The following is an 18527-nucleotide window of genomic DNA, read 5'->3' as shown; positions in this document are numbered from 1 at the left end:
TAACAAAACAGATAAATGGGTTCAGCTGGACTGTTTTAGGGTAATGCTTATATATGCTTAATTTATAATTTGGTGACAGTCTACACAGATGAATTCCACATGAAATGTTGCTGTATTTTTTAGTAAAGGTTTTGTAAAGTTTTCTATATATGTTGTGGAGTAATATACACTGGGCCTCATTTACTGACAAAAGCATTTTCCCCACAATTGCATGCATGGGCGACATGTGGACAGGCCATGGGTGTTTATTTAAAAGGCCTTGAACTGAATGTGATTTGGGGGACACCAAAGTTAGGGTGGAGTGTGAAATGGGAGCAGTGTACTTAGCAGCAAGTCACAGGTGTAGTACAGGGTTCCCTGGCTTCAATACAAGTTAGCAACACTTGGTTGACTGTTGGAAGCTGCATGATATTACATAAGCACAAGGGCATGGAGCTGGAACGTCTATGGGCCACATTTATATTGCCCATATACACCAGTAATAATATAACTCTGTCTATAATGTTGCCCAGTTCAAAAATTTTGTCCTGTGATCCAGATACTTGACTTCTGATGGCATTACTTACATGACTGTAAAATCTGACACAGAGGGGGTCATTTATCAACACTGGGCAAATTTGCCCTTGGGCAGTAACCCAATCAAATTGCTGCATTCATTGTTCTACTTGCAGCTGGTTTCAAAAAGCTAATCACTGATTGGTTGCTATAGGTAACTGCCCATGGGCAAATTTGCCCAGTGTTGATAAATGAGCCCCAGAGAGAGACAGAATCCCCCACTGCTTTAGGATTATGGCATGTTGTTTTGAATTAGCCATTCTAATACATACAAAAACTTAAAGGTGAGCCATCCCCTTAATGATTTTTCCAGTTACCTGGTAAAAGCAAATGGGCTCATCAGGACAAACAGCATGCACCATCATTACATGCAAATCACTTCTTCCATGGAGCAAACAGAGACTGATATAACCATTCTTTAACAGTAAGGTAGCTTTCTACGCTTGGACACTATAATTTACTGGAACTTTGGAATAGATGAGCTACACTTTTAAAAATATATTGTTCTTTCAGTGAAGGGGTTGGAGCACCTCCAAGAAGGGATGCACTGTTGTTGAGATCTAAAGGCAGCTCTGAAAAGCTGATATTTAGATTAAATGCCCCTATTTGCACACAGCCTTGTTTTTCATAATAGTTGACTTTTATTGCATGAAAGGAGTTGCATGCACTAGTGGTGTCTCTGTTGGTTGCATTCAACTGAAAATAACCTCTCCCTACAAGAACAGGCACAGTTTAAATGGACAGACCTTAAAAATGAATCCTAATATTTTTAAAGGGAACAGAAGGACCATAAGCTATGCTAGAGGTGAAAATGATTGCTATTAAGTGCAGAAAGTATACCGTTCTCATGAAAGTAAAGATAAGCTAGAAAAATAGTGCATGGGTTGAGGGAAGCAATCACTGGGCAGTCTAGTAGGATGTGGTGAGGATAAAGACCAGAATTCAGGGGCCTGCTTCACATTTATGGGATTCTCATGTTACGAAGTCCTATTTACAAGACAGAGCATGTAAAGTATAATTCTTTGTAAATACTTAATATATAACATAGTGTGATGTTTAACAAGCACTTTCCCTTTTGACAGGGGAGTATTTTTGGATGCACATTATGATGAATGTTAATACAGTTACATTAGGAGCAATACTGTATCATACTCAATAGTAAAAACCAATGGAAACTGGTCAAAAATGTAAAGTTTCATGGAAAAGTATATTGCCTGGTTTTCCTTCCTATAACCTACAGCAGTTTTTTTTGCTATGCACTAGCTGTAATTATTTCTTTTTGGCAACTGAAAATGACTATGACATGCCCCTGAGTGATTTCTTTCATCAGTTTTGGGTGAGTTATAACTTCTAAGCCTGCACTTGTAGTCGAATAATTTGACTTTTGTTTTCCCTGCAGACGTGAACAAGCCACTGTCCTTTACCAGAACATTCACATACTGGAACCTCTGTTAATCCAGCAATATGAACACGTTATTAGAAATTTTGTACGGGAGATACGACTTCAGAGCACAGAAATGGAAAACTTGGCCATAGCAGTGAAAAGGTAATTTAAAAGGATGCTGTCGCGGGAAAACATGTTTTTGTCAAAATGCATCAGTTAATAGTGCTACTCCAGTAGAATGCTGCACTGAAATCTGTTTTTTAAAAGAGCAAACTGATTTTTTTAGAGTTGTGTTTCTGGCTGACAATTTCTCCAAATACCCTATTAGTCCCCCCCGATGTGTTCCACTTTCTACTGCCTCCTTTCCCAGGCTGTGCAGGGGTGCCAGGGGCACTCAGCACACTTCACTGTAGGATAGCAACCAATCAGCAGCTAGGCTGACCTGATAGGGAACTGAAGCCTGTCTTTGGCTATCCCACTTCTAATGTGCTTCAGGCAGGGACTGCTAGAACACACCCTCCCCTCATTTAAACCACAGACAGAGACCATGGCAGATATATGAGGAGCTTCAGTTAAAGGGCAATTGATGTTTTTTTGCAATGAAACCTGTACCATATAATATTAATTGTTGCCTCTGGGATTTGGGGAGCTTTCAGTTATGCTATATGTCTCCTTTAAACAAAAAGACCTTTTATAATTTTACAGAATGGCCATCTCCCATAAACTCCATGGGAGTCAAAATATACAGTACATGTAGGGGTTTATTAAACAAAGTCCGAATTTATCTCAGTATTTTCTGAAAAAAACTCCGACCAAATCCGCACTGGTTTTTTGGGCTCATTTATTAATACACTTTCTGGAAAATGTTGTTTGCGGGAAAAAAATATTGTGATAAATCCGATTTTCGCGTTTTTTTTCAGATTTTCACGATTTTTTCCAATTTTTCACTTGATTTTCAAGTTTTTTTTTGATTTTCACCCAAAAACTCAGAATTTTGGCCGAAAAATTCCGGGTATTGCCAAAAACCCAGCACACATCAAAAAATCATTGGGACGTCTCCCATTGACTTATATGCAACCTCGACAGGTCTAAAATGCTGGATTTTCTGGATTAGAACGCCGGGTTAAAAATAAGCAGACATCCACAGTTGCGCCAGCATTCAATTATATATCAGTGCAAGGGGGGAGGGGTGTCCACCACATTTAAAGCAATTATCCTATATACAAAAGAGGACTTATCCCCCTATCCCGTTGCACTGTAGAAAATTAGACACAATGTATTACAGTAAAAAGCAATATTTATTAATAACCATGCTAGTGAAACAAATTAAAACATATTTAAAAACCAACAGCGCTGCTGGAAACAAAAAACGGGGAATACCCTGATGTTAATTAGTGATCACTATTTTTCATACTGGTTGAAAAACCTTGCGTAGGTAAAGAAATGTGGTTGGAGCAGTAAAGGTGGTTTGGTAAAACGTATTAGGTGTGAACTCCCGGCAAAGACCACATTAAGGGCATGTATGCCAAAATGTCCCTTCTTCTCTGTATAAGAACTATGTCCCAAGCAGGGTAGGGGCTGGCTCCCCTTGCAAGTCCCTCAGCGGAAGCCCCTTGAGCCGAGGTTAAATGCAGGGTAAGTAAGGAGTTAGCTGTAGCAAACGCTGGATCCAATGTAGTAGCCAAAAGGCTATATATGCAGAACCCCAGTTCAGTATGCCAGCAAAAGGTTTCCTATACTTGCCCTTGTGTGGATATCGTCCGTGGTGTGGAACGCTCACAAATATCCGTCAGATCATCCCCGGGATAAAAACTGCATCCAATCCGCAAGGGAAAAAAAACGCTTTGAGCCCAGCAGCGCCGAACTACTCGACAGCTGTTTCGCCACGAAAGTGGCTTTGTCAAGACAAAGCCACTTTCTTCTGAGACAATTTGCATTTGATTTTCATTTTTATTATTTGTTGTTTTTGAGTTATTTAGCTTTTTATTAAGCAACTCTCCAGTTTGCAATTTCAGCAATCTGGTTGCTAGGGTCCAAATTACCATAGCAACCATGCACTGATTTGAATAAGAGACTGGAATATGAATAGGAGAGGGCCAACATAGAAAGGAGATTATTCTTAAACTGTTAGGCTTCATTTTGTTCCATAGTTATTTTTCTTTGATGATAAGGGTTATCACTAAATTCAGGGAACAGGTATGGGAACAGCTTGTGCTCCATTACATGCCAACCTGTTCCTGGTTTCTGGGAAGAAACAGTAATCTTCTTTTCATAACTAGAACACTATCCCCGAAAAGTAATAAAACCCACAAAAACCAATAAGAAGTCTGCTTTTAAACAGGTGACTGGTAAATGCTACCTGCTGGGTGCCGGATAAGATACATGAACCAAATGTTGCTCTTTTAGGCTGTGTTCCTGAACAGGACAAGTTTTTGTCAAAAATGCTGAAATGCAATGTGTTCAAATCGAGATTTATGTATGAAGTATATAAAGCTTTTTTTTCTGCATATAACAATTTCAACTACAACTCGCTTTTACAAACGGAGGCTATTACAGTAATGTGCTGTGGTTTGCTTGGCCTTTATTAGCATTTAGCTTTTATAAACTACTTGCCCCTGTCTACTGCGGAGCACAGAAAGTAAAAATCTGTTGCATTTAATAGATAAATGTACCTACTTACATAAAAAATCAACTTAAGAACAAACCTACAGACCCTATCTTGTACGTAACCTGGGGACTGCCTGTAATGAAGGGGAATTTTTAACAGTACATAAAACAAAATATAAAAACAAAACAGCTACAAATTCACTACTTGTACTCCACTAATTAAATGAGTTGGTCACCTTCCAAACACTTTTTTCATTTGTTTTTAGATTGTTCTCCAGCAAAATATGCTTTTTTCAATTACTTTCAGTCTTTTATTTTTTACTGTTTTTCCAAAAGTTTAAAGTTTAATGTTCCTCCCTCTGGTGTTTCAGTCTAGCAGCTCAGTAATTTGGCTGCAGAATTTGAACAGTTACAATTTGTTCCATTAGTTGATAAATTTCTCCCAGAAAATCTGCAGAAAGCTTATGTTTCACGTGTTTGATTGCAGGGCACAGGATAAAGCAGCAATTCAGCTGAGTGAGTTAGAAGAGGAGATGGATCAGCGGATTCAGGCTGTAGAGAAGAGAGTAAAGAAAGAGGTTTGTATTGAATAACTAACTACCCAAATTAGAAAGTTGGTTTATAAAATAATTTACCACCAGGATGTGACATACTAATTGTAACACTTGAATATATTTCCATTTAGGGAACAAAATGCAATTAAAATCTTTTATTGCATAATATAAATGTGCACACAGTGCACAATGTTTTGGGGGCACTCACTGCCCATACTCAAGTGAAAGAAGGTAGACCTGAGATGGGAACCCCCCTAAAATATTGGGCGTGCCAAATACTTTTTGCACATTTCTATCATGCAATAAGGCATTTTAATAGAAAACTTTACCCCCAAAATGAATACTTAAGCAACAGATACTTTGTATCAAATTAAGTGACATATTTAAGAATCTTACTAAGCTGGTATATATATTTAAGTACATTTTGCCCTTTTACATCTCTTCCCTTGAACCACCCTTTTGTGATGTCTGTGTGCTGCATCAGAGATCACCTGACCATAAATACTGCAGCTCTAATTGTAACAGGAAGAAGTGTGGAAGCACAAGACAGAACTCTGTTAATTGGCTCATGTGACCTAACAAGGGAGATTGGCGTGCTCACCTCTATTCATTTGTTCCAAAGTGATGCACAGTGCACCTGGCTGTGAGAGCTGATAGCAACCAACAGCTACAACAGTCCTTGATTAAAGGGAAACTATCTCGAAAATGAACATTTAATATACGCTTTATCACACTGAAATAAGAAACTTTCTAAATACAATCAATTAAATATTCTGCATTGTTTTTGAAATAATCACGTTTATCTTCACTATTCCTCTCTCAGCATCTCTTTCTCTTCATTCTGTCTTCTTGCAGTTTGGTGTGAGATATTCATTGCCAGTTAGATAAAATGTATCTTATAGGGGGGACTTCCTTTCCTGCAGATGTATTAGAGCTCACTCAAATAACCGATTCAGTACAAATCTAACAAAATAACTGCCCTTTGCACAAATCCTGCATGTAGAAAGACATGATGTCTGGTGATTTTAGTAGAGTGAGCTCTAATACATCTTTTAGGCACACATAATACCTCTTGTAAAGTAAATAAGTGGAAATTGCAAATGTAATTAGGTCTGTTACAAACTAGTGCAAACTTTTGTGTCAGATAGAGGAGGGAAAAGATCTACTCTATTTAGTGAATTTGGCCCAACTGGGTCCCCACACTGGCTAATGATATACTAAGGCGTAAAGTCATGACCCATTATAAGAAAAATCCTCTTTTTTAACCTCTTTTTAGAAGATATTTATAGAGAATTATGCCAGGATTGTCAATTGACAAGAGTACTGCTATTTTACTGCTAATCTAGTAGCTTTACTACTTAGATTACTACTTCCCTTTGCTTGACAAATCAGAAATGCCCATTTGCTGACAAAGTACTATGCCCTACATTAGTAACTCAGTATCTGAGGTTAAAAGTAGCTACAATTCACATGGCAGCAATTTCCCACAGTTTCAAGTGTGCACACAGTATCAGAATCACCAGTCCTCAGTCCCAAAAGTGTTCCCTGCTGAGATCAAGTCTGCGTTTACACTAAAATAAATAAAGACTAAAATATAGACTAAAACTGAAATTACTTCCATGGCATCATTAACAATCTCCCTCTGTGTTATTTTAAGAAAGCACCTCTCTCTCTCTTGTCTATTGTCTCTCTTTTAAGAATCACTCTTTATTTCATCTGCTACGACTGTGATGTTTCATCCGTGCTGCAGATGCCTGTTTTTCAAAAAAACATTGTTAATATATAATATTAACAATGGTTTTTATATGTATATATTTTTTTATATTTAACCGTTTACTACATAGTAAGATGAAGCAGAAAATAGTGATTATAACTACCAGACATGAGGTTCTTGAAATAATAGAGTGTATAGCGTGTCTAATTCTTGCAACTGATTACCATCTTGACTTTGCTTCTACACAGTGCAATGCTATGTATGACAGTAACCTTTACTTTCAGAGAGATATGGGACTTTCATAGGGTGGGTTGTTCTAGATACCTCTTATTTAAGTAAGCTAATACACCTACAAGGCAAATGCAGAATGCCTGAATGTTGTTTGCTTAGTGACAGATTGTACTCGGACAAGTTGCTTATATCAATTCAGTTCTGTGTTTGTTCTTGGCGGCTACTACTCCGTTTGATCAAAAACTTCTAGCTGCATTTTTCTGTTCTGTTGGTAGGCATGATATATGTCTCTGAGCTATTTTATATTGTCTGTAAGTTAATAAACGATCATGTGAATAGGGGCAATTTATGTTATCATGGAAATTATTGCAGTAATAAGAAAATGTAAATAGGGCAAGCTCACTGAGAATAAAATAACCATACAAACTGCAGGAAGAAAGATGATATTAGATGTGTGCTAAGGTAATAACCTTAGCACACATTTAATTGCATCACCTTTCTTCCTGCAATTTTTATGGTTACTTTTTACTACCAGAAACCCGTTATCCAGAAAGCTCTGAATTAAGGGAAGGCCATGCTTTTTCTCTGTAATAATAAAACAGTACCTTGTGCTTAATCAAAACTAAGATATAATTAATAATCCTCATTGGAAGCAAAACCAGCCTATTGGTTTATTTAATGTTTACAGGATTTCCTAGTAGAATTAAGGTATGAAGATCCAAATTAAAGAAAGATTCGCTATCCAGAAACCCCTTTGTCCAGAACATTCTTGATAACAGGTCCCGTACCCATATGTACTGTATTATGGAACTTGGACAGAGTGATTGCTCAGTGGTTAGCATTGCTGCCTTTTGTTTTTCCAGACTTAACTTTTGCTCCCAACTGTAAACAGTCATCCCAAGTGACAAGGAGGCGTTGCTGCTGTTACTAATTCTTTTTATAAGCAGTTTCAAATGGATAATATCTTGAAAAGTAAAAAGGAAACCATAAAAGTACATAGGGGAGTGCTCTGAACAATACATTTTTTTTGAGGGTTTATATTTTCTTTAAGAAATAGTAATTTAATACAATATGACAAAGAGTAAGCAGAGTAATGTCCCTGTGCATCTTTGCAAGGATGTCCACATGTAGGGGCACATTTACTATGGGTTGAATATCGAGGGTTAATTAACCCTCGATATTCGACCATCGAAGTTAAATCCTTTGACCTCGAATATCGAAGTCGAAGGACTTACCGCAATTCGTTCGATCGAACGATCAAAGGAAAAATCGTTCGAATCAAACAATTCAAAGGATTTTAATCCATCGATCGAACGATTTTCCTTCGATCACAAATTGCTAGGAAAGCCTATGGGGACCTTCGTTATAGGCTAACATTGGTGCACGGTAGGTTTTAAGTGGCGAAGTAGGTGGTCGAAGTTTTTTTTAAAGAGACAGTACTTGGACTATCGCATGGTCGAATAGTCGAACGATTTTTAGTTCGAATTGTTCAATTCGAAGTCAAAGTCGTAGTCGAAGGTCGAAGTAGCCAGTTCGATGGTCGAAGTAGCCAAAAAAATACTTCAACATTCAAAGTATTTTTTATTCTAATCCTTCACTCGAGCTAAGTAAATGTGCCCCGTTATTGCAGTTTCTATGCCTTTTACAGTTATCTGTATCTAATGAAGAAGGCTTTCCACTGGCATTACCTAACATGTAATTCTCACAGCTGACTGAACCTTTTGAGAAATGCTTTTGGCATAAAAGTTGAGTGTATCAGATTCTTGTTGTGCTTGTAACCAGTAGCCTCCCTACAGTCAGAAAACAATTCTCCTTTATGCAGAAATGTTTGTCTGAGGATTTATTTGAATGCTAATTATCCAAACCACACAGAGACGCATTGAATATTTCAATTGAAATTGAATATTTGCTGGCTAACATTGGTAGAAATATTAAAGACTTAAAAAGTACAGTATAAAGTGACATTTGGAATACGGGAGACCTAGCACAGATGCTGGACAGTCTTTATAATTAAAATTATGGTTATAATGCACCAAATCTGTATATAAAATGCTTAGTGCTTGCATTTATTTGAATGCAGTTATAAAATGCCTCTTTTTAATAATTCCATTTAGCATGGACACAATGCTGAAACCATAGATTGTTCATGGAAATAAAGGCAGATACTATATTTGTTGTTTAAGGAATTACTGCCGGTGCTGTCAATATTTGTTTTATAATAACTACTGTATGAAAGCCATTTACTAGCTGTAATGGCAACTATGTATATTCTTAGGATACAGATTGTATTTCATTAAGACTTTAGATGCCAGTGGCGTAACTATGGTTGCAAGGGATGCAATCAGGCAGGATGGTAAGGATCAAACCAGATTGGCTGTGATACACAGAGTTGGTCACAGCTGATTGGCTTTCATGCCAAGCCCCGGCATATCTTGCCCTGGGCTCTTTTGTAAATAGTCTAGTAATTTACAGCTCTTGTAGACATCAAATCACTTATTGTGTCAGGTCGTGCTTCTAAATTTCAATGATTTTACAAAAAATGTATCATGTTGATCACATTAATTTTGTACTATTCAAGTATTTGAAACGTAGGTTGCCCAAACGCATTCACCCAGGATTTTAATACATTTTTTTCTGGGTACTTGACAATTTTAAAATGGGGGTTCAATTGTCAGGGTTAAATGGAAGTACGTGCATTTGGTGCATGAATTGTTTTGTTGTGTTCTTTTAGCACCATCTAGTGGTACAAGTAAGGTGTAAAGCTATTTATTAGAGCTAGAAGCCTTTTCTATGCCTTCATAAAATGTTGCCAGTAAAATGTTGTCAGTCCAGCTTGTCTCTTCTTCCAATGCTTCTTTTATTTTTCATGCCAAGAAAAAGATATTTTAATTGCCATTATGCCTGTTTTATCAGACTGTGCCTCTATATAGACATTTTTTTGCCACTGTTCAAAGGTCAGAGCATAAATTATTCTTTGATTTCGTCATTACATCCAAAAACATTGATTTTATTTTGATTATATGGACATTGTCTTGTAGAATATATGTTATATTGGAGATATGCTGAATTGTCAGCTTCGCTGGGTTTCTCAACAAGACCGTTTTCTCTGAAGAGCTGAAACCTCTGTTTTCATTTTATCCTATGACATTGTAATATTTCCAGTGACATCAATGTTAGAAAACTCATAACGGCTGCAAGCCTTTTAGAATGGATTCCTATTTATTGAACAACCTCTTCATTCAGGTGTCCTTAACTTGCATAGAATTTAGCTCTTTGTATAAGTGGAGACCATTCTTCTCATATCATGGGATGGCCATGTATTTCTTCTTCCATCAGGTAGCAGCTGCTCCTTAGTCCTTGAGTTTGTTATAGTGCACATGGTAGCCTAAATTGCTAGATACATAGATAATTGTGTGTGCTTTAATGGCTGTTATTGAACGTATAAAGATTCTTGCCTTTTGCCAAGATGTTGTGCGTTGCTTAGAGAATTTTAAGCTTTGCTGTGGTTGTCCTGACAATAGAATGCTAAGAATGTATTTGTCATAAATGTAGATTTTTACCCTATATCCTTGGAATCCCATGTTACATTTCTTTATTATTAATGTCCTGGATATGAAATGACTATAAAGGAAGCAGGAAATAACACAGGGCACTGTACAATGGAAATGTATGGCCTGTTAGCTTTTTATATTTTTACAATGATAAGGACAATTGGAAAAATTGGCTGAAATCACAAGTGCCAATGCAGGCTCTTTACAACTATAGTCATTTAAATATATGGCAGCATATGGTAGGGTGGTAGATTTTAGGCATTTTGAGGCACACTGAAAAAATGCAGCAAGCAATACGCCTGAAATGTGTCCCATGTGCAGTATCATAGTTATTGCATGTAGTACTATGGCATGATATTCTGTTTTATACACTCACTTAACTACTGGAGTGACTTGGCTTAAGGGTTGCATTTACCAAATACTGATATTAAATATCCTGCTGAAATAATTTAGCTATGTGACACCTTGCCATTAGGAGTCACTATATCATTGGTACATGTATCAATCAATATTTTTAAAGACAGACATCCCCTGTCTCTGGGAAAAGTATTAGAGGAAGGAAGACGGTTGTACTTCCTCTTGGGATCTAGAGGGAACTGCTAGAGGCAGCCTTGAGAGAAAATCCATCATATGGGGTAAGACCTCCAGGGGAGTACTCTCATAGTTCTTAGCTAGGATTAAGCAACTTGTGTTATAGGAAATGGTCAGCACCCACTTAGTGCCAGTCAGGGTAGCCAAGCAGCTCAATGCTCCAACAGCAGGTTAGTGGGTTAGTACCCTGGTTTTACACAGCTAGACTTCTAGCAACCCTGCATAGAGGTCTCAGTGATAAGGAGGGGATCCCTATTCTACAAACAGTGTACATCAGCATACCTGGCTAGGTGAGAGCATAGAGCATTGCTCATATTCTTTGTTAAAGCTTATATTGAATTATTTCCTGCTGTTTTATGATCATTTTGCCTGACATTTGCAAATATTATCGCATTATCAATGTATCACTCAAACAGCCTAGTTCACTTGTTACCCTAAATACACCTTCTAAAGAATTTGTAGAACCGATTAATCTCCATATTTTTAACACCACAATATTTTAGTAATCTTCACACTAAAAACAGAGGGCCTATCCCTAAATCACAGTCCCTGGTGTGGCCCATGCTGTACCCTAGCCTGACATATTAATTGTTATTTCCCCTCTGGCCTCCAGTCTCTGCAAGTGTGAGGAAGCATTCTAAACTCAGCACAAGTAATAATAATGTTTCCTTCTTTGGAAACACCAAAATGTTAAATAAATCCAAGCACAAGAGCACTGGATTTAAGTTATACTGTACAAATTAGCAATCGTGCCCCAATGGTGAGCCCCAAGTGCTGTGTGTACCATGAGCCTTAGGAAGATGTGTGTCAATCCAAAAGCATCAAGTAATCATCAAAATGTTCACTGATTACATTAACACTTGTAGTCTGTGTACTTTGACAAAACACCCCAAGGCAATTGTTCATATGACCAGACCCAGACTGAGCTGTATGTTAAAGGGGTGGTTCACCTTTCAGTTCATTTTTAGTATGTTATAGAATGGCCGATTCTAACAAATTTTCGATTGATCTTCGTTATTTCATTTTTATAGTTTTTAAATTATTTGCCTTTTTCTTCTGATTCTTTCCAAATGCTCTGTAAAACTACAAATGTATTGTCATTGCTACTTTTTATTACCCGTCTTTCTTTTCAGGTCCTCTCCTATTCATATTCCAGTCTCTTATCCAAATCAATGTATGGTTGCTAGGGTAATTTGGACCCTAGCAACCCGATTGCTGAAATAGCAAACTGGAGAGCTGCTGAATAAAAAGCTAAATAACTCAAAAAACAATAATAATAAAAAATAAAAATAAATAATAAAAAATTAAAACCAATTGCATATTGTTTCAGAATATCACTCTCTACATCATACTAAGGGGTATATTAATAAAAAAATAAAAATAGAGATCACCACAGTCCTCTACAATGAAATTCCGCCACTCTCCATTCATTTCTATGGGATAATGAAAGGCATGTTATTTTAAAGGATGAACTTTCACTTTCACCCTTTTATTAAATACGCCTTTAAAAATCCCATAGAAATGAATGGAGAGTGGCGGAATTTCATTCTAGAGGACTGTGGTGATCACTAAATTCACTCTTTGATAAATATACCCAAAAAGTTAATTATTAGGCGAACAACCCCATGGCAGTAAGTTAACTAACTAGCCAGCCAGCAGCTTTTCTAGGAGGTCAAGAGGAATTGCTGGATCAGTTGTTTAACCTATTCTTTGCTGAGTAAAGGATAGCCTTAAATGTGACTGGATTTGAAGAACATTGATCTTGATGGATTACTGCAATGCCATAATGTTATATTCCGTGGAATTCTAAGTATTTTTACTTTTAACATTAGGGGGCACATTTACTTAGCTCGAGTGAAGGAATAGAAAAAAAAAAACTTCGAATGTCGAATGATTTTTTTGGCTACTTCGACCATCGAATTGGCTACTTTGATCTTCGACTTCGAAACAAACAATTCGAACTAAAAATCGTTCGAATATTCGACCATTCGATAATCAAAGTACTGTTCTTTAAAAAAAAACTTCGACCCCCTACAACCTACCGAGGTGCAATGTTAGCCTATGGGGAAGGTCACCATGGGCTTCCTAGCAATTTCTTGGTAGAAGAAAAATCGTTTGATCGATGGATTAAAATCCTTCGAATCGAATGATTCGATCAAACTATTTGCGGTAAATCCTTCGACTTCGATATTCAAAGTCGAAGGATTTACATTCGGCAGTCGAATATCAAGGGTTAATTAACCCTCGATATTCGACCATATGTAAATCTGCCCCTAACTGTATTACCATGTCTTAACATAGACAGAATGATAAGCACGTACACATATTGATAATATATTTCATGTTCCAGGAAAAAAGGAAAGCCGAGGAGGCTCTTAATGACCTGAAGCGCCAGCATGAGTCTGAAGTTGCTGAACTCCAAGTCACAATAAAGAAGCTAAAAAAGGTAAGGTCAGAATAGTTTATTTGTTCAAATATCCCATTTCCTAACTCTGATAGGGGTGCTAAACTTTCAATTATATATGATGTATTTAAAGTTAAAAAAAACATTGTTAGCTGGGTGTATAAGTTCAGGGTTGGGATGGACCAACCCAGACCTGCTACCTGTCTACTACCCCCTCTCAAGTCAATACTGGATGGAAACACCTTATCTGTATCTACGGGTCAGCTTTATCAAGCACTCTGCAACATTGATCTCTACAGTACAGTGGCACAAAAGTAGCCATTCCTCTTATTGAAGCATGATTGGAGTTGCTAAGCCAGTTACACTGTGGAAAATGTTTTGTGGCCAGACAAGACCAATATAAATCTTTTTGGACAATATTGTGCTGCAATTCTAGCACTTCTCTATACTTACAGTGAAATATGGAGGTGGCAGCATAATTCTTTTCATCGGCAGGGGCAACAAGTTTTAAATAGAAAAAAGAAAGAATGGATGGTGAAAAATATGGTACAAATACTGAACAAGAACCTGCTTCAAGTAAAAAAACTGAATATTTGGAAAAAGTTCCTTTGTAGCACTATAATTATATCAAATGCAAGTAACACTGGAGCAGTTCTGGAACAAAAAGATGAATAACTTACAAAGACCTGGTCAAAACCGTAACCTCAATCCATCTGGGACCTTGGCGACCTGGTTGTCAGGCTTTGCCATGTAAAAAACATTCTAAGCGTTTTTTCTTAGAGTGACTTCTGCACAACAATAACGGTAGGAAATCTGGCTTACACACACCTTGATAAATTCGCCATTTATTTTACACAACTTTTTACACCGCTTTTTCTGAGAATTTTGTTTTACACAGTATAATAAATATGCACCTATAATTCAGTCTGATTTTTGGACCTCCGAGACGGCAGAGCAATCATCCTCCCCTTGGCCTATCTTTTCCCTCTTCCTTCTCTCTCTCTCTCTCTTTTTTTTTTTTTTTTTTAACCTCCGTTTCTTTTGTGACATTCTGGGAGTAATGTATTTTTTGTCAGCTCCTGGCTGCAAGAGGAATTGCCATTGGTGTACTAGAAACACTAGTGTTAGGGTGGCACACCAAAAGAGAAAAAGAAAATCAACAATAGGAACAGGTGCTCATTGCTGGGGGCTACCTGGGTGCCCTCACAAATAAATCAATATATACAAACAGCAGGGCACCCCTTTAAAAAAAGTAACAATTTATTTATCTTAATAATACATAAAAGCCCAATGCATCATGGTACCCTTACATCAGGACCTTCATCATGAGAACATGCGAAAATATAAATGCAGGTGTACTAGAACTGTCAGCTACAACTTTTGCTATTCTTTAATTAAGCACTTTTTTTTTTATTTCTATAGCTAGAAGAACAATCAAAGAACATAAATTTGAAGGAAGATGTGGCTGTGTTACGAAGGCGATTGCATGATTTGACAATGGTAAATGCACTATGCCTTATTATGTTTATGTTTATACCCCTGCCAGGGACTAATCAAATGCTATGGCATAACAGTGAATTGTCAGAACCCAATTAGGAAGAGATATATATATATATATATATATATATATATATATATATATATCTATATATATATATAAGCACATCAAGGACTTACAAATGAAAATAAAGGTGTTTATTTGGCAAAAATAACTGACGTTTCGGCTAGTACACTGCAACCATTTAAAGCCTCGGTGGCGGTAAAAGGAAATTAAGAGACGTCACTGCACCTTGCTGACTGAAAAAACAAAAAGATAATAAAAAAAAGGTGAATAATCATAGATGTTCCTGGTGTTAACAAATAAATTGTATATAGCATATTAAGTAATCGTAGTATGTTTCAAAAATGTTTGTATCAAAGAAGTCGGAACAAAGTTGTTAACAGAAGTGTCTCAATCCTAGCATTAGACAAACATATCACTGTGTATAATTATATAAACAATTAATTACTTTGATAGAGGCATTGTAAGTACACTGCTCATGAACGTGCAAAATATACCTAAACATCCATCAGGGAAGTACTCACTTTTAGGATTGTTAGTAGGGTGGCCATTATTAGAGGAGAAATAGGTAGTGAGAAGCTAATCTAAAACGGTATAAGCATGACTTTGTCGTAATGTAAGCTTTAAAACGCTTATCGTAGCGATATGGAGTCTGCCGTGTTCAGAAGACAGACTAAACATACTGGCGCTGCGATGCATGTGTAATCACTCTGCGTGGCCAGTAGATGGTGCATCTAATGCATTGTTAGTGGCTGGGAATTCAGCGTCTAGTACGTTGTTAAGGGGCTAGACCCCAGCAACCCATATAGAGGGATACGTGTGAAAAAATTAGTTGGCAGCAATATAGGTTAAAAGTTATTTGTTATATTACTATTGTAGAACATATCTATGTCAATCGAAATAAACCTCATGGAGCAATATTTACAAGATCAGTCAAGACCGAATATAGAGACAATTATATATGGAGAAAAGTATAGAAGGTATATCCATAAAGGGCATAAGACTAGGATCAGAAAGAAGATCAGAAAGAAGACAAAGGGGAGCCTACTAGAGATAATTGTCAGGGCAAGCAGTAATAGTAGTTTTCAAAATTGGAGTTATTACAAATATTATTAGTAGTAAAGTATATAGGCATTGTGGCACTTTTCAATTTGGGGTTTATGTCAGCCCTTCAGTGTTGAAATAAGGAGTGGTTAGGAGACACAAATGGTCCATGTAGGCACACTGGATACTGGGCTTGGTTTACCACCTGTATTTTGTTAGGGGTATATCAACACTAAGGGGCACATTTACTTAGCTCAAGTGAAGTAATAGAATAAAAAAAACTTCGAATTTCAAATGTTTTTTTTGGCTACTTCGACCATCGAATTGGCTACTTCGACCTTCGACTACGACTTCGTATCGAACTAAAAATCGTTCGAATATTCGACCATTTGATAGTCGAAGTACTGTCTCTTTAAAAAAAACTTTGACCCCCTACTTCCCCACCTAAAACCTACTGAGGTGCAATGTTAGCCTATGGGGAAAGTCCCCATAGGCTTTTTAACAATTTTTTGATCGAAGAAAAATAGTTCGATCGATGGATTAAAATCCTTCGAATCGAACAATTAGAAGGATTTAATTGTTCGATCAAACGATTTTTCGTTCGATCGTTCGCTCTATCTATTTGCGGTAAATCCTTTGACTTCTATATTCTAAGTTGAAGGATTTACATTCGGCAGTCGAATATCGAGGGTTAATTAACCCTCGATATTCAACCACATGTAAATCTGCCCCTTAGCATGAATACATGTGCATCCCCTTATGGAGAACCGGCGAGTATTTACCCTGAACGGGATGTTATTATGGGAACTTCAGGTGTAGGAGTCTTGTACTTGTCTGGTCCAGCACAATGGATGCTGGGCTTATGGTCATTATAGTGACCGGTGGTCAGACATGAAACCATTATTTGGCATATATAGTACAGGATTCCATCTTAGGAAATGCCATCAACTACCGTTATCCAGCCATACTTATGTGGATTAAACATGATAAATAGGGCATGTAAGTACGAAATATTAACATGGTATATTAGTAAAAGAAGTTAAATGTAATTCCTTATACGTATAAGGAATACATGCTTACCGTATAAACTCGAGTATAAGCCGAGTTTTTCAACCCCCAAAATATGCTGGAAAACGCTACCTCGGCTTATACTCGGGTCAAGCGCAAAAACGGTCGCCGGCATCAAGAATGATCATCGGCCTCCAAAAATGAGACGCCGGCACCTCCAATGAGAACAGAAACCCTCAATTTTTTGATTGAAACTTACCAGAAGCTGCTGCATTTCTCACCCTAGGCTTATACTCGGCTTATACTGGTCCATTATTTTCAAGGTGTTCGCAGCAAAGAAGGTTAGGGAGAGGAAAAAAGAAGGAAAAGGGAAAGAAGAGGAAAGAAGTAAGAACAGAAGGAACATGAGAAGCATAGTGTCCTTGTCTCGGTCAAATATTCCATATATGTAGTAAAAGGTCCATGGGTACCTTGTGCACAAACAGTAATATTGGCATCATACAGAGTAAGTCCATGGGTGGAGTAGGTCCTAAAAGAAAGGAGCACAAGAAATTAGTTGATTTAAGCCTCGGGGGTCCAGTCTGTGTATCCATTTAAATTCTGTTTGAAGTAATAAACATTCACAATCTCCTCGCCGGGAGGGCATAGGAACAAAATCAATAATCATACTCCTCAAAGAGGCTAATGTATGATTCTTTTCGACAAAGTGTTGTAAAACCGGTATGTCTCCTTTTTCTTTGATGTGCTTACATACATTTGCTTAAGCTTTTTGCACCCAGGCATTGTACACAAGCTGTGCTGGTATCCAGCTGCATATATATATATGCAAGATGGACTCACACTCCAATTTACGTGTAATTTTATCTTTTATTGTGCATCACAGTGTATCCTACACCTGAATCCTGGATACACTGTGATGCACAATAAAAGATAAAATTGCACGTAAATTGGATTGTGGGTCCATCTTGCAACTGTATACTCATTATTGACTGAGCACCCAGAATTAAATATATTGGATATATATAGAACTGTAAATGCCGGCACAGCACGTATACTGGTATAAGGTGCCTGGGTGCAGAGCTATGTATTAGTATTTACAATGGCTCAAAAGAAGCTAGCACACACAGGACTTATGGAGAAAAAGGGTTTTTATTTTAACAGAAAAAAAGTAACGTTTCGGCTAGGCTAGCCTTTCTCACTTTGAGAAAGGCTAGGGACCTAGCCGAAACGTTAGTCCTGTGTGTGCTAGCTTCTTTTGAGCCAATATATATATATATATATATATATATATATATATATACATATATATATATATATATATAT

At 37.2% G+C, this 18527-nt stretch overlaps 1 protein-coding gene across 1 annotated transcript in view; it reads left to right on the top strand.

Moving 5' to 3' along the window:
- Positions 1-18527, top strand: part of MGC147600.L (RAS and EF-hand domain containing L homeolog) — a 54362-nt gene that overhangs the window by 9106 nt on the left and 26729 nt on the right. Inside the window, exons 2-5 of the mRNA XM_018242302.2 lie at positions 1955-2101; positions 5034-5124; positions 13538-13633; positions 15014-15091. Coding sequence (XP_018097791.1) covers positions 1955-2101; positions 5034-5124; positions 13538-13633; positions 15014-15091 — 412 coding nt within the window. The remainder of the gene's footprint in view (positions 1-1954; positions 2102-5033; positions 5125-13537; positions 13634-15013; positions 15092-18527) is intronic.

This window comes from Xenopus laevis, chromosome 1L, assembly GCF_017654675.1.
Source record: "Xenopus laevis strain J_2021 chromosome 1L, Xenopus_laevis_v10.1, whole genome shotgun sequence".
Classification (NCBI taxonomy): domain Eukaryota; kingdom Metazoa; phylum Chordata; class Amphibia; order Anura; family Pipidae; genus Xenopus; species Xenopus laevis.
Note: the sequence above shows the minus strand (reverse complement) of the source record. Positions and strands in the feature narration are given on the sequence as shown.